This window comes from Mycena indigotica, assembly GCF_014461135.1.
Source record: "Mycena indigotica strain 171206Taipei chromosome Unknown Mind.scaff0002, whole genome shotgun sequence".
NCBI lineage: Eukaryota > Fungi > Basidiomycota > Agaricomycetes > Agaricales > Mycenaceae > Mycena > Mycena indigotica.
Genome location: NW_023503001.1, coordinates 1,375,576 through 1,388,400, shown reverse-complemented (window position 1 = coordinate 1,388,400; position 12,825 = coordinate 1,375,576). Strand labels below are relative to the sequence as shown.

Here is a 12,825-nt window from a genome sequence, read left to right as displayed (position 1 = left end):
AATCAAGCCACGGGTAGGGCAGCCGCTGACCCGTACCCGTACCCGTGCGGGTAAAACCCGCGTACCCGCGCGGGTATGGCCTACCCGTGCCATTGCCTAAAAAGTGGGGGGTTCTGGTAGGTTTGAGCAAGGTTTGAGGTTGACTTTGCATCACGTCTGTAGTATTTTAGCATAGAATATATACAGAATACCAACTACTTTCTTCTGGGAAGGCTTTCAACACCTTACTTAGAGTGCAGTGTGACTACAGTGGGACTACAGTGTGACTAGTGTCATAAATTTATCATTGCTAATTGATTACATATAGCCTTGGATGGCCTATTAATGATAGTGTGAGGGCTCAAGTCCTATACATCAACAATAAGTAACAGTATTTTTGTCACGGATAAGACCCAGCCCGTCCACTCCAACGACAAGGGACCGAGTTCACGGGCCCTTTCGGTTTTGATCTACCCCGCCGGCCGTATTTGCGGGCCCGACTGTCCGTCTGTTCTGTTCCGGGCGCGCGTTCTTAGGAGAAGTCCTTGCACGGCCCGACCCGAAGTCTGACAATTTTGATGAATTCAACTGGAAATATGAATTTTATTGCCACTTTTGATTGCATCATCAGATGACATGATGAGCGATCATGGGAATATATTACCTGATATGATAAGGGGGGGGTCCCAGAAGGCCCTTAAAAAACCTTTTGACGGTATATCCGGTTTTCAAATAATGATACCCCCCTTGACTTCGGTAACACTTCACACACCCAGACATCAACACATCGGATACCACCACAATTCACAGCATCTCCAATTCAGATGTGCCCCTTCCTGTCACGGATAAGACCCGGCCCGTCCGCTCCGGCGCTGGTGTCGGGCCATTGCGGGCCCGTAACACGCAGCACGTGACGACGGGGAACATGCGCCCCAGTAGGAGGAACGCACACGTGGGAAGCACGTGACCGAGAACGACGCGTCGAGCCGTCGCCGAGCCCAACTCGACACCAGGGGAATGGGGAGGAGTGCTAGGAGGTCAGGAGTAGCGCCTGGCCCGCAAGGGATGTGCGATCGTCCCCTGCGGCCAGGAACGGGAGTGAGGAGGAGGAGGAGGGGCCAGGGTGTCCGATCACCCCCTTTGCGGGCCCGCGTATATAATGCGCGATAGTGTACCCTGTACTCTATCGCTTAGATCGTCTGAAGAACTACCTTACTCCGTGCGAGGAGACGCTATCGACTCATCGGGCCCGACACGACCCGATTCGAACCTTCGACCACCGACTACGGCAAGGGACCGAGTTCACGGGCCCTTTCGGTTTCGATCTACCCCGCCCGCCATACTTGCGGGCCCGACTATTCGTCTGTTCTGTTCCGGGCGCGTTCTTAGGAGAGGTCCTTGCACGGCCCGACCCGCAGTCTGACAGAATCTAAGCGATCCCCCTACACCCGCAACAGAATGGACACTACCACCGTCATCGCACTCCCGGCGTGGGCCACGATAGTGGCTATCGTCATCGCCTCCCTTGCCTACCTATACGGACGCACCCTCGAAGCCCAGCCCGTGGTCTTCAACCGCGTCCTCTACGGGAGAAAGGAGCCCGCCCTGAAGTGGGGCACCCCTAGGCGGGTCTCCTTGACGAACACCATCGGCACATGGAACACACTTGCCCGGCCCAGGGCGCCGGGCCCGCCGCAAAGCGCCGACGCCTCAACAACTCCCCGCCCCCCCCGCACGGCCGAACCCCGATCCGACCGTCTCGGACCGCCCCGGCCACCGGCACACTCTGCCTGACGAAATGGGACACACCTCCCTCCCGCACGAAGGCCCTGGGGGCCCGTTCTTATCTCTCTCGTAATCTGCTCTACTTAATCTGTGGCGGGGCCTCTGCCCCTAATAATAAAACTCTTTCTTCACCCATCACACAACGGACGAGCGCAAGACGAATCGATCGATTACAAAACAGCCAAAATACAAAAAAAGGGGAAAAAAAAAACACGCAGACCAAAAACAAACACGATACGGTCCGAATCATCACGGGGGCGCCCTACGGGAGGGGGCCGACTGGACAGAGCGCGCGAACAATGACAGCAAAACAAAAGGAGGAGGATACCCGAACGCCGCGACCCGAGTAGACGGGGAACTCCGGCCGAGGTCGCCGAAAGACGACGAACGACCCGCCGAAGCCTAATCCAGGTCCATCATGTCGAAGCTCAGGCCGTCCTGACGGCACACATTCGCATATACCTCTCGTTCAGCGGCCCGACGCTCTAAACCCTCCGGGCGTTTCCCAGAATCCCGACCTCTCCCCTTCGGACCGGTGGATAGCCAGAAGAATGGCGCCCAGATAGCGGCACACGTCGGGCGACGTCCCGCGAGGCGGTCAGGGACTCCAGCGAGTTCACCAACCGGAGGTCTGCATCCAGGGAACGCATCGACGACAACTCCGCGAGTGCGCGGGTCCGAGCATCCGGGAAGCCCCCGTCGGCCGAATGAACCGCCGACTGTTGCAGCAACAGCACGCCCAACGGAGACAAGCGCTGATCGGCGGGTACCGACGGGTCCCCATGCAACCGGGCGAGACTCGGCAATGGCCCGATCCAAGTCCCATCCCCTCCCGAACCACAGGGAGACTCGAGGGAACGAAGGCACCTGGAAACCCATGGTGGGATAAGAAAGAGGGTGGGTCTCACCCGCAGGGACGGATGGCCGGGACGAGGCCTCTCCTAACGAGCGATTCGCGACAGGGGAGGCCGGCCGGCGGAAAGTGGGGCGGGGGCCTCGGCGGGGGCCGACTTGACGATGGTGGGGGAGACGGCGAGCGGGTGCGAACTCGTTTCGCACGGGGACGGGGAGGAGTCCCGAGAAGACGCTGACGAAAGGACGACCGGGCGGCGACGACGGCCCGAAGAAGGCCCGACCGTCGGGGTTGGGCTCCGCCCGAACCGATCCTCGTTTGATCGGGGCAAATAGGAGAACAAGAAGGACCGGTGCGGGACCGATGCGGACAGCCCGACTAGATCAGCGAAGCGGGGATCGGGACGTAGCAGCGCAAACTCGCCATCCTCGACTTGACGCTCCCAAAACTCGAAGGAAAAATCGTGCAGAGCCGCGGAGCGAGCCTTGTACGCATCTGCAAAAGACCGCCAGCGCAGACAAGCACGATGGAGCGGGCTACACGCGTCACAAGCCCGACGCACGGGACCAGGGAGTTTCTGGGGAGAACTGTCTGGGGCGCCCCACACGGTGCACAAACGATCATGAGCGATGCAATACTGCAGCGAGGGGAGAGGGATCGGATCACGGTCCCCGGGCGACGGGGGGCTCTCCCGAAAAAGCGCCAGCTGTCCAGTGGACTCGAGACGAGGGGCCAAGGGGGTGCCAAATCCCGGTGCAACGGGGTAGGCGACGAGGCCGGGGAAAAAGGAGGGTCAAGCTCATCCTCTACCGAATCGTGTTCCGAAGGGTCGATCCCCAGCGAGGACAAGCGACGGGGGCCGGCAATGACTTCCACATCCGAACTCGAGTCCGGATCAGAGGGGAGGAACAGGAGGGTCGAAACAGGCGGGGCACCGTCATGCTCCACGTCGATCTCCATAGAGGGGGAGGATCGCGCCCGAGCCACGGGCGTAGGGGGCACGCGCTTTCCCATCAGGGCCGTCACCCCGGCACCTTCCGGATCACTTCCAGGGCTCGGGAATTGATCGTCTAACCAAGTTGCCAAAGGGAGGAAGCTAAAAGAGACGCCCGCCTCCGCCTCATCCAACGAAGGGCCACCCGAGAACGCGACCTCGTCCCCGAGGATCCGGCAAGAAGACTACCCGAACGAATGACGACCACCGGTCGGCGTGAAGGAACGGGCGGCACGAGAGACGGAGGGAGAGGGCCCAGCAGACGGGCCAGCGTATCGGGCCGAGTTATATTCTCTCCGGGAAACACGCGAAAAGCGGCCACGTGGGCCAAGACGAGGAATCGGTCTGAGACGAAGGAGGGGAGGCCAACGGAGGCAGCGCAAGACAAGGCGTGAAGGATGAGGCGCTGGGCGGAGACCGTCAGCACACGATCGGAAGCGGGCAAGGAAGGGAACGTACCACCCAACGCCACAAACGGGAAAAGAACAAAGCATCGGGGGAGGAAGTGTCGGCAGAAAGGAGATGGGCAAGGAGGCCACGGCCCAGTTGTCCGAACAAGGGGCGGATATCCTGAAGGGAGCCGTCCTCGCGACGCCAGACGAAGGAGGAGGGGAACGCATCAAACAAAACGCCAAAGTAAAGGTGGTGGGGCCCGAAGACAACCGGCTGCCACAGACCGGCTTTCATCAGGCGGTCGAACTCGCCCTGCCACAAGATTCGAAGGGAGGACGACGGCAGTAAGGGCGCGGCAGGGGGGACTGGGAGAGTAGAAGCTCGATGGGAACGGACTACGGGGGCTAACCGAGGGAACAGCTTGGAAGAATAGTCGGCGGCTTGAGACGGAGGCAAGTCCTCCAACAGGCGGAGGGGCTCGAATGACTCCCGGTACGACGGGTCTCGCCCTTGCAAGAGGGGCCAGGAAGCAGGGAACTCGACGAGCGACATGGAGGCAAAACGAACAAACAGGCGACCAGGCTCCGACGACGGGGGAACCATCTGAGAGCCAAAGGGGGGCAACAACCCGGAGCGGTACAAGTTGGGGGACGACATGAAGAGGATCAGAAGGGAAAAGCCCTGGCTTATATGGGGGAACGAACGCGTTCTATATCGAACTTCGACCGAGGCGCGCAGCACAGCCCACTCGCAAGCAATATGAACAAAGGACGCGCAACTGAATTGGCAACACGAAACGCTACGCCGCACGTGACCGCGGTGAAACACTTGATGGACAGGAAGAATCGATCTGCGGACGCCACGAGGCGTCAGAAGCCGGGGAGATTAAAATGCGCAGCCGAAGCTTAGCTTAAGCTTATGGGCTGGATGGAATTTGCGATTGGAAGGACGAGCTAGAGTCAAAATTAAACCCGAGAAACCGGGCGACCGAGCCACGCCGACTCGAGACGAGTCGTTCCTAGGGGAGGGGTGATGTCACGGATAAGACCCGGCCCGTCCGCTCCGGGCGCTGGTGTCGGGCCATTGCGGGCCCGTAACACGCAGCACGTGACGACGGGGAACATGCGCCCCAGTAGGAGGAACGCACACGTGGGAAGCACGTGACCGAGAACGACGCGTCGAGCCGTCGCCGAGCCCAACTCGACACCAGGGGAATGGGGAGGAGTGCTAGGAGGTCAGGAGTAGCGCCTGGCCCGCAAGGGATGTGCGATCGTCCCCTCTGCGGCCAGGAACGGGAGTGAGGAGGAGGAGGAGGGGCCAGGGTGTCCGATCACCCCCTTTGCGGGCCCGCGTATATAATGCGCGATAGTGTACCCTGTACTCTATCGCTTAGATCGTCTGAAGAACTACCTTACTCCGTGCGAGGAGACGCTATCGACTCATCGGGCCCGACACGACCCGATTCGAACCTTCGACCACCGACTACGGCAAGGGACCGAGTTCACGGGCCCTTTCGGTTTCGATCTACCCCGCCCGCCATACTTGCGGGCCCGACTATTCGTCTGTTCTGTTCCGGGCGCGCGTTCTTAGGAGAGGTCCTTGCACGGCCCGACCCGCAGTCTGACAGACAGGATCTCGTCGTCGATACGGCGTAACTGCTCAAGCACCAGGCAGCGGACGGCAGTGGTGATGAATGCGGGCGACTTGGCGCGCAATGCAGTTAGTTGCTTCGAGGCTTGGTGGCCTACATGGACGGTGCGGTAGAGGAAAGGCTCGACCCTGTAAGTAATCACTGGTCAGCAAAACACGCAGACTATAAGTGATGGACGGACCAGACGGAGACGCGGCGGGCGACGAGCAGCAGTGTTGGTATCGTTTCCGGATCATGATACGCTAGTGCCGCCGTTTCAAAAATCTCCTGCTCTAATTCGAGGGGCAGGTCCGTGTGCATGGTCATGATGGTGGCTCCGGATAAGTGCGTCACATACCCGTCATAGCCGATTGATGGTCGGATGTCGGCGCCGACGTGGCTAATTCTCACGATCACAACTTCCTGACTCATCGCTGTCAACATTGTGTCAACAAACTCTCCTCAGGACCACGACGATGCAGCAGCGGCTCGACGCTCGCCCTCGATGCCCTTTCTGCGAGGACTTTCGTCAAGCCCTCGGAGCGTAGCCGCCGCCGATACTCCACACTCCGACGTTCCAGGCCTCGCCCCCTCACCAGAACTGGGATTTCGTGTTACCTGTGACATCCGCTGGCTTCTAGCCCCGAGCTGCGTCCGCCACTTAAGCCCGTGGGCGAGGCCCCTTCCTCTGTCGTCTCTTTCTTCCCTCCCCACCATGTCGCAACCACTTTCTGCTGCCGACCCCGCCCTGGTGTCCGTGCTGGCGCGTGCGCTGCAGGACAAGCAGCGCGAAGTCGACGAGCTCCAGGAGCGCCTGCGTATCGTCGAGGGCCATGTATGTACCACCGTCTTCTTGAGCTCTGCTGGCGGCTGATAGGTTTCACCAGCCGCGCGACGAGCCCATGCCCGAGGCGGCACCAGAGGGGGTGGATGCGCCGTTGCTAGAGCCTGAGGAGGTATGCGTTGCCCTCCTCATCGTCTCAGCCTCACAACTGCCCCACCTCCCAGCTCCGTCGCTCGCCGACGCAGCCTGCGTTCCCCACGGTGGGCCCACTTCTCGCCGGTGCCCGCGCCCGGAGCTACGACCTGCTCCAGTTCGCCGACTATTTGCATCACAATTATTTTGGCCTCGACTGCCACGGCTTCAGGAATGATTACGGTGGTCTGCCTCCGTTGGCGGTAGTACGTGCAGTCACCAACCCTGCTCAGCTCGTCGCAGCTGACCTGGCATCCTAGACGTCTGTCAGGCCGCCGCCGTACGCGTACGCGTTTCACTTCAAGGTGTGCTGCATCTCCGTCGATTGGACCCCTCCTCAAATTTCCTCTGCAGGCTGACTACCCGGAGTCGGTGCCTGAGCTCGAGGCCGAGTCCGTGTCGGAGGGCAGTGTTGGAGACGCAGCGGATGAGTGAGACGAATGAAATGTGATCGTGAACTTGCAGAAAAAAGTGGCAATTTCGTCGCGACAATCAAATTTAATATTGGTTTTGTTAGAACTTAAAACTTTATGGTTGATCTTGCGTCACATCACATGTCGTCATATGAGATTTTCTTCTTCCCGACTTCCATGGAGCCCATCTTCCCACCCGAACTCGAGCGCGAGATCTTCGAGACCGCTGCGGCGCGCCACCCAGACTGCCTCCCCGCGCTCCTGGCCGTGTGCAGGCGTACGTTGGAGTGGTGCGTCATCCTCCTCTACCGCTCAGCTTTTTTTCTTATAAGTGTAGGCTCGAGCCGCGGCAATACCGCGTGGTCCGTTTCACCGACCACGCCCTCATCCGCCGGGTGTTCACGCTGCTCGACACGCGCCCCGACTTCCTGCGCGCCGCCGTCCGGTGCGTCTGCCTCGATCCAGGGCTGGCCGTGGCGCGCGACGCGTACGCCCTCCTCCGCTTCTTCCGCGTGTGCGACGGCATCGTCGACCTCACTATGAGCTCCAGCGCCCATCCCGCGCTAGTGCCCCTCCTGGGCGCGATGTCGCGGCTGCGGCGGCTCACCGGCCCGCTCGCCGCGCTCTGCGCAGACCCCGACCGCGACGACCGCGCGCAGGCGGGCACGATCGGGGCCCTGCGTCCGGACCCCCCGCTGCTGCGGCACGTCACCCATCTGGACCGCTTCGACGCGCACGCGGCCGTGGCGGACGTGCTCGGCGGGCTCCCCGCGCTGACGCATCTGTCGTGCAGCGGCCCGGCGGGCTACGCGTGGGCACGTGGCCGACCGGACCCGGTGGCATAGCACGACCCCGGTGCGCGATGTCCGGCTGGTGGGCGGGACGTATGAGGGCGGGAGCGCCGCCTGGGCGGAGTGGGGAGGGCCATGCGCTGCGGGGCGCGCGGGACTTCTGGGCGCGGGCGGAGGAGTTCGTGCAGAGGAAGCGGATGGGGCTGGTTGAAGGCAAGCCAAGTCTCATTTCATTGTGGCCCGTGGGGAAATTGAACATGTTCGTCGGAAGACGACTGACCGCTGACGCTCGTTGCATGGGGCATACTTCCTTCAGCAAGTCCTTCAGCATCATTTTAGGCCTGTTAATGCGACCCTTCTGTGCAGGACTGATGAAAACGCTACAATAACAAGTTTGGCTTGGTCATATCATATATGCCATTGAGACCCAAAGGACTATTACCGGGAAGGTTGCTGGGACGTCCGACGGGCCGCCGGGTCCCCGGCGAACGGTTCGAAGTTCGGCTAGCGAGTGCTTGGACGTATGTGCCGCTCGCGCAGGGGGTCAAGCCGCATTGCAAGCTTCTGCTGCTCAAAGCGCTGCAGGCAGCGGCGCTCTACACCGTCGCGTTGGAGGGATATACACAGATGAACGTCTTCCGCGGAGTCCGGACAGGGAGATCCGAGATGTTCGCAACGTTTTCCAAGGCTTGGCCCGGAAAGATTGCACGAGAATCCAATCAAGACAAGGCGCTGTAGAGCAAGGCGATACCATTCCTGCAGCGCTCCTCCCAGGGACCGGCCGTAGAAACAACAATAAGGGTGGAGATGGCACAATTAAGACATTCGTCAAGCACAGGCAACTGTGGGATCTTAACTACTATGACCCATTTATGTATGTGAAGGGGCTCGTGCAACCTGCGTGCAAACATCCTTCGGTTTTGGGAGAGAAAAATATATAGCCACGATATAACAAGAGATTATCATTGCCCAGTGACACGGACACCTTGATCCTGAGCAGCTCAGGCACCGGTTCCGGGCCGCTGTCCTGCATGGTATGTCAGTAGGCTTTCGACTGCCAGTGGCAGCAGGCGGAAAAGCAACACACCATCGACAGCGGGAACGGGGTGAGCCGAGGGGTAGTAGGCGAACGGGGACGGGTACGGCCCGAGCGTCCGGCGAGTCTGCGGGAGCCGGGTGTGAGCCGCCAAGCAAGCGAGGGGGCAGACTCGACTGACCGTCAGCGGGGGCAGCCCGCCGTAGGGCGGCTCGGAGTCCGCGCGCGGGTCGTATGGGCCCTGCGGCGCGGCGTCAGGAAGAGGATGACGCGGCAGCACTGGCACATGATGACGTACAGTGGTCAGCGCGTGATGACGCACAGTATGGTAGACGGTGTCCTCGCGCATGTCGTCGTTGGCGGCGCTTGCGGCGGAGGGCTGGGGTGTGGCGGGTGAGTGCCGGGTGCTGGGGCAGCGCGTGAGGGGCTCACCGTGGGGGAGCCGGAGGATCGCTGCGTGCCCGACTGGACGCTGGGTTAGCTATGAGTCGCTGGAAGGAGAATGATGCAGACCTCCTCCTCGCGGGCCTCAGCAGGCTCAGGTGCCGCGACTTCATCCGCGGCCATCGCTGGCGGAGGGTACTGGTCTCCAACTTGAAGTTCGCGTGGCTGCTGAGACTTGAATCCGTCAGACAGTACCCAGCAGGCCGAAAAAAGACGACATACGTCGACGTTGCCGTCGACAGCACGAAGCCGCTCCTGGAGCTCGTCGACCTCGCGCTGCTTGTCCTGCAAGGCGCGCGTCAGCACGGACACCAGCGCGTCCTGGCGGGGGGCGGCGGCAGTGTTTGCGTTTGCATTTGCGGTAGCCATGGTGGGGGAAGGAAGAAAGAGTCGACGAAAGAAGAGGCGCCTCGCCCTCGCCCTTAAATGGCGGACGCAGCTCGGGGCTAGAAGCCGCGGATGTCACAGCGGTAACGCGAAATCCCCAGGTTTGGGAGGCAGCGAGGCCTGGAGCATCGAAACGTGGCGGCTGCGCCGGACTAAAGCCCTCGCGAGAGAGGCATCGAGGGCGAGAGTCGAGACGCTGCTGCGTCGTCGTGGTGCTGAGAAGAGTTTGTTGACAGCGCTGAGTCAGGAAGTCGTGATCGTGAGAATCGGCCAAGTCGGCGCCGACGGAGTTCTTCGCCGAGGCCACAACGTACGTACATCACCTGCCACCCACCCAAGGATTCAGAAGGAAACGGGAGGATTTTTAATTATTTTGATCAGGGTATTTGGCCAAACAAGGGACACATTTATTTGTTGTGGGAAAGGCATCAAAAAGACCCAATGACTAGAATAGCAATCTTGTCAGAAAAAAAGGAATCAATACTGTAGTATTTTACTCAGTTCGCATGTCACGCGTCACACTTGCCATAAAATTCGAATTTTTTTCGCATGTCACACCCTTTTGCTCAAATTTGTGTCCCAAAAAGGCAATTTCTGACGTTTCCGGGCGCCTCCGGCGCCAAGAACTTCCCAATTAGGCAATAATTCGAATTCAAATTTTCGTATCAAATGTCACGCCATTTTTGGCATTCGAATTGAGTAAAATACTACAGTATTATAATACCAAAAGGTTCCTTGTAACCAAAAAATTTCCATTTTCTACCCTACAGGCAAGCTCGAGGAGTGACGAAAGTAGTGGGACTGGGACTCGTCATATGGGACCCAGTCCCATTTTGATGGAACCCAGTCCCATCTTTCAGCTTACAGAGTGTGATTCACTGCATCAGGCGATTGATGACCGATCTCGGCATTATTGATTATCAAATACAGCATCACTTTTTTTATCAATGTCCCCCACATAGTCGGGAAATGCCTCGGAGAAACGATCTCTCACCTGCTCGGCAGCTTCGCGTGCTGTCTTATATGTAACCCCATCAATCTCACATCCCCACCCCATCAATCTATCTTTCTTGGCACGCTTGGAGGCTGGCACGGAAAGCACTGTGGGCCCGGCCGGCGCTTCGTCGTCGGCCCGACGTTTGGCCGCTCTCTCCCGGGTGCCACGACGCAGCTTCGGTGCAGAGACCGCCGCGGATGGAATAGCAGTACCCGATGCTGGATGCGAGCTAGGGCCAGGCAGTGGTGCATTTGTGACGGTGGTAGAAGCGTCATTTGTCCCATGAGACACCGGCGGCAATGATGAATAGTCGGGGAGATGTGGCGTAGTGTCCGGTGTCAGTGTCGGTTCCAACGGACAGTAATTCGGCGACTCAAAGAGGGTGCTTGGAGTTGGGGGCTCGAGGAGGCTGTTCCAAGCCAGAGACATGTCGGACAAACTTGTGTTCGCTTGAAGCGGTTCTAGCTCCGGTTCCGGTAGTACTGGGGCCAGGGGAATAACGGGAGACAATAAGGGTGGAGATGGCACAATTAAGACATTCGTCAAGCACAGGCAACTGTGGGATCCTAACTACTATGACCCATTTATGTATGTGAAGGGGCTCGTGCAACCTGCGTGCAAACATCCTTCGGTTTTGGGAGAGAAAGATATAGCCACGATGTAACAAGAGATTATTATTGCCCAGTAACACGGACACCTTGATCCTGAGCAGCTCAGGCACCGGTTCCGGGCCGCTGTCCTGCATGGTATGTCAGTAGGCTTTCGACTGCCAGTGGCAGCAGGCGGAAAAGCAACACACCTTCGGCGGCGGGAACGGGGTGAGCCGAGGGGTAGTAGGCGAACGGGGACGGGTACGGCGCGAGCGTCCGGCGAGTCTGCGGGAGCCCGGCTGTGAGGCGCCAAGCAAGCGAGGGGGCAGACTCGACTGACCGTCAGCGGGGGGCAGGCCGCCGTAGGGCGGCTCGGAGTCCGCGCGCGGGTCGTATGGGCCCTGCGGGGCGGCGTCAGGAAGAGGACGACGCGGCAGCACGTGATGACGTACGGCAGTCAGCGCATGATGACGGACAGTATGGTAGACGGTGTCCTCGCGCATGTCGTCGTTGGCGGCGCTTGCGGCGGAGGGCTGGGGTGTGGCGGGTGAGTGCCGGGTGCTGGGGCGGCGCGTGGAAGGGGCTCACCGTGGGGGAGCCTGAGGATCGCTCCGTGCCCGACTGGACGCTGGGTCAGCGATGAGTCGCTGGACGAAGAGCGATACAGACCTCCTCCTCGCGGGCCTCAGCAGGCTCAGGAGCCGCGACTTCATCCGCGGCCATCGCTGGCGGAGGGTACTGGTCTCCAACGTGAAGTTCGCGTGGCTGCTGAGACTTGAATTCGTCAGACAGCACCCAGCAGGCCGAAAAAGACGACATACGTTGACGTTGCCGTCGACAGCACGAAGCCGCTCCTGGAGCTCGTCGACCTCGCGCTGCTTGTCCTGCAAGGCGCGCGTCAGCACGGACACCAGCGCGTCCTGGCGGGGGGCGGCGGCAGTGTTTGCGTTTGCGTTAGCAGTAGCCATGGTGGGGGAAGGAAGAAAGAAAGGCCAAAGATAGTGTCTCGTAGAATGCAGATGGTGGTGTAGACGCAAGATGTCGGTGATGCGCTGGCAATGTGATCGCCGAAATGACAGGTGATCGCTTGATGCTCGGCCGTCATCACGCCACGCGGCAGGAATCCCACTGGGCGCCATGAAAATGGGACCCGGTGCATCAAAATGGGACTGAGTCCCACAGCGCGAGTCCCAGTCCCATTAGTCTGGTATATACTCGGCAAGCTCTTTTTTAGCTTTATTTTCTATCCACTTGACCTTTTTCAACTATACATCTCAATGTCCAGTACTCAGTCTATAGACCACACAATTTATGTAAACTAGTTCTGCACTTAACTCATCTTGCAATGTTTACCTTAATGCATCCTCTGAGAGTATATAGAGATCAATCGGAGTATGTGGGGAGATTTATACACCTCATTTGCTGAATTTCACATATTGGATCTATAATCAACTGGCAGATTACAGCTGTATTGCTAATATGATGTGCAGTACTATTCATTATTAAAATGGGGAATAACAAGATTTTTCATGCATATAATGTGGTGTGAAAAGTGTA

General features: G+C 59.3%; 3 protein-coding genes across 3 annotated transcripts; 1 reads left to right on the top strand and 2 right to left on the bottom strand.

The window, feature by feature from the left end:
* Positions 1–6,205: 6,205 nt before the first annotated feature.
* MIND_00191400 (uncharacterized protein) lies at positions 6,206–7,045 on the top strand (the record flags this gene model as incomplete). Its single annotated transcript, XM_037358822.1, has 5 exons — positions 6,206–6,469; positions 6,522–6,590; positions 6,643–6,816; positions 6,871–6,915; positions 6,965–7,045. Exons 1-5 carry the CDS (start codon positions 6,350–6,352, stop codon positions 7,043–7,045), a joined length of 489 nt encoding a protein of 162 aa, XP_037223917.1. The 5' UTR covers positions 6,206–6,349.
* A 1,770-nt stretch (positions 7,046–8,815) lies between these two features.
* Positions 8,816–9,678, bottom strand: MIND_00191300 (uncharacterized protein; the record flags this gene model as incomplete). Its single annotated transcript, XM_037358821.1, has 7 exons — positions 9,517–9,678; positions 9,364–9,468; positions 9,283–9,315; positions 9,149–9,229; positions 9,032–9,091; positions 8,902–8,977; positions 8,816–8,841 (listed from the first exon to the last, which is right to left on the bottom strand). The coding sequence occupies exons 1-7, from the start codon at positions 9,661–9,663 to the stop codon at positions 8,816–8,818; spliced, it is 528 nt and encodes a 175-aa protein (XP_037223916.1). The 5' UTR covers positions 9,664–9,678.
* Positions 9,679–11,183: 1,505 nt separating this feature from the next.
* Positions 11,184–12,236, bottom strand: MIND_00191200 (uncharacterized protein; the record flags this gene model as incomplete). Its single annotated transcript, XM_037358820.1, has 7 exons — positions 11,184–11,417; positions 11,478–11,567; positions 11,609–11,669; positions 11,721–11,801; positions 11,857–11,889; positions 11,938–12,042; positions 12,090–12,236. 7 exons carry the CDS (start codon positions 12,234–12,236, stop codon positions 11,392–11,394), a joined length of 543 nt encoding a protein of 180 aa, XP_037223915.1. The 3' UTR covers positions 11,184–11,391.
* Positions 12,237–12,825: the final 589 nt, after the last annotated feature.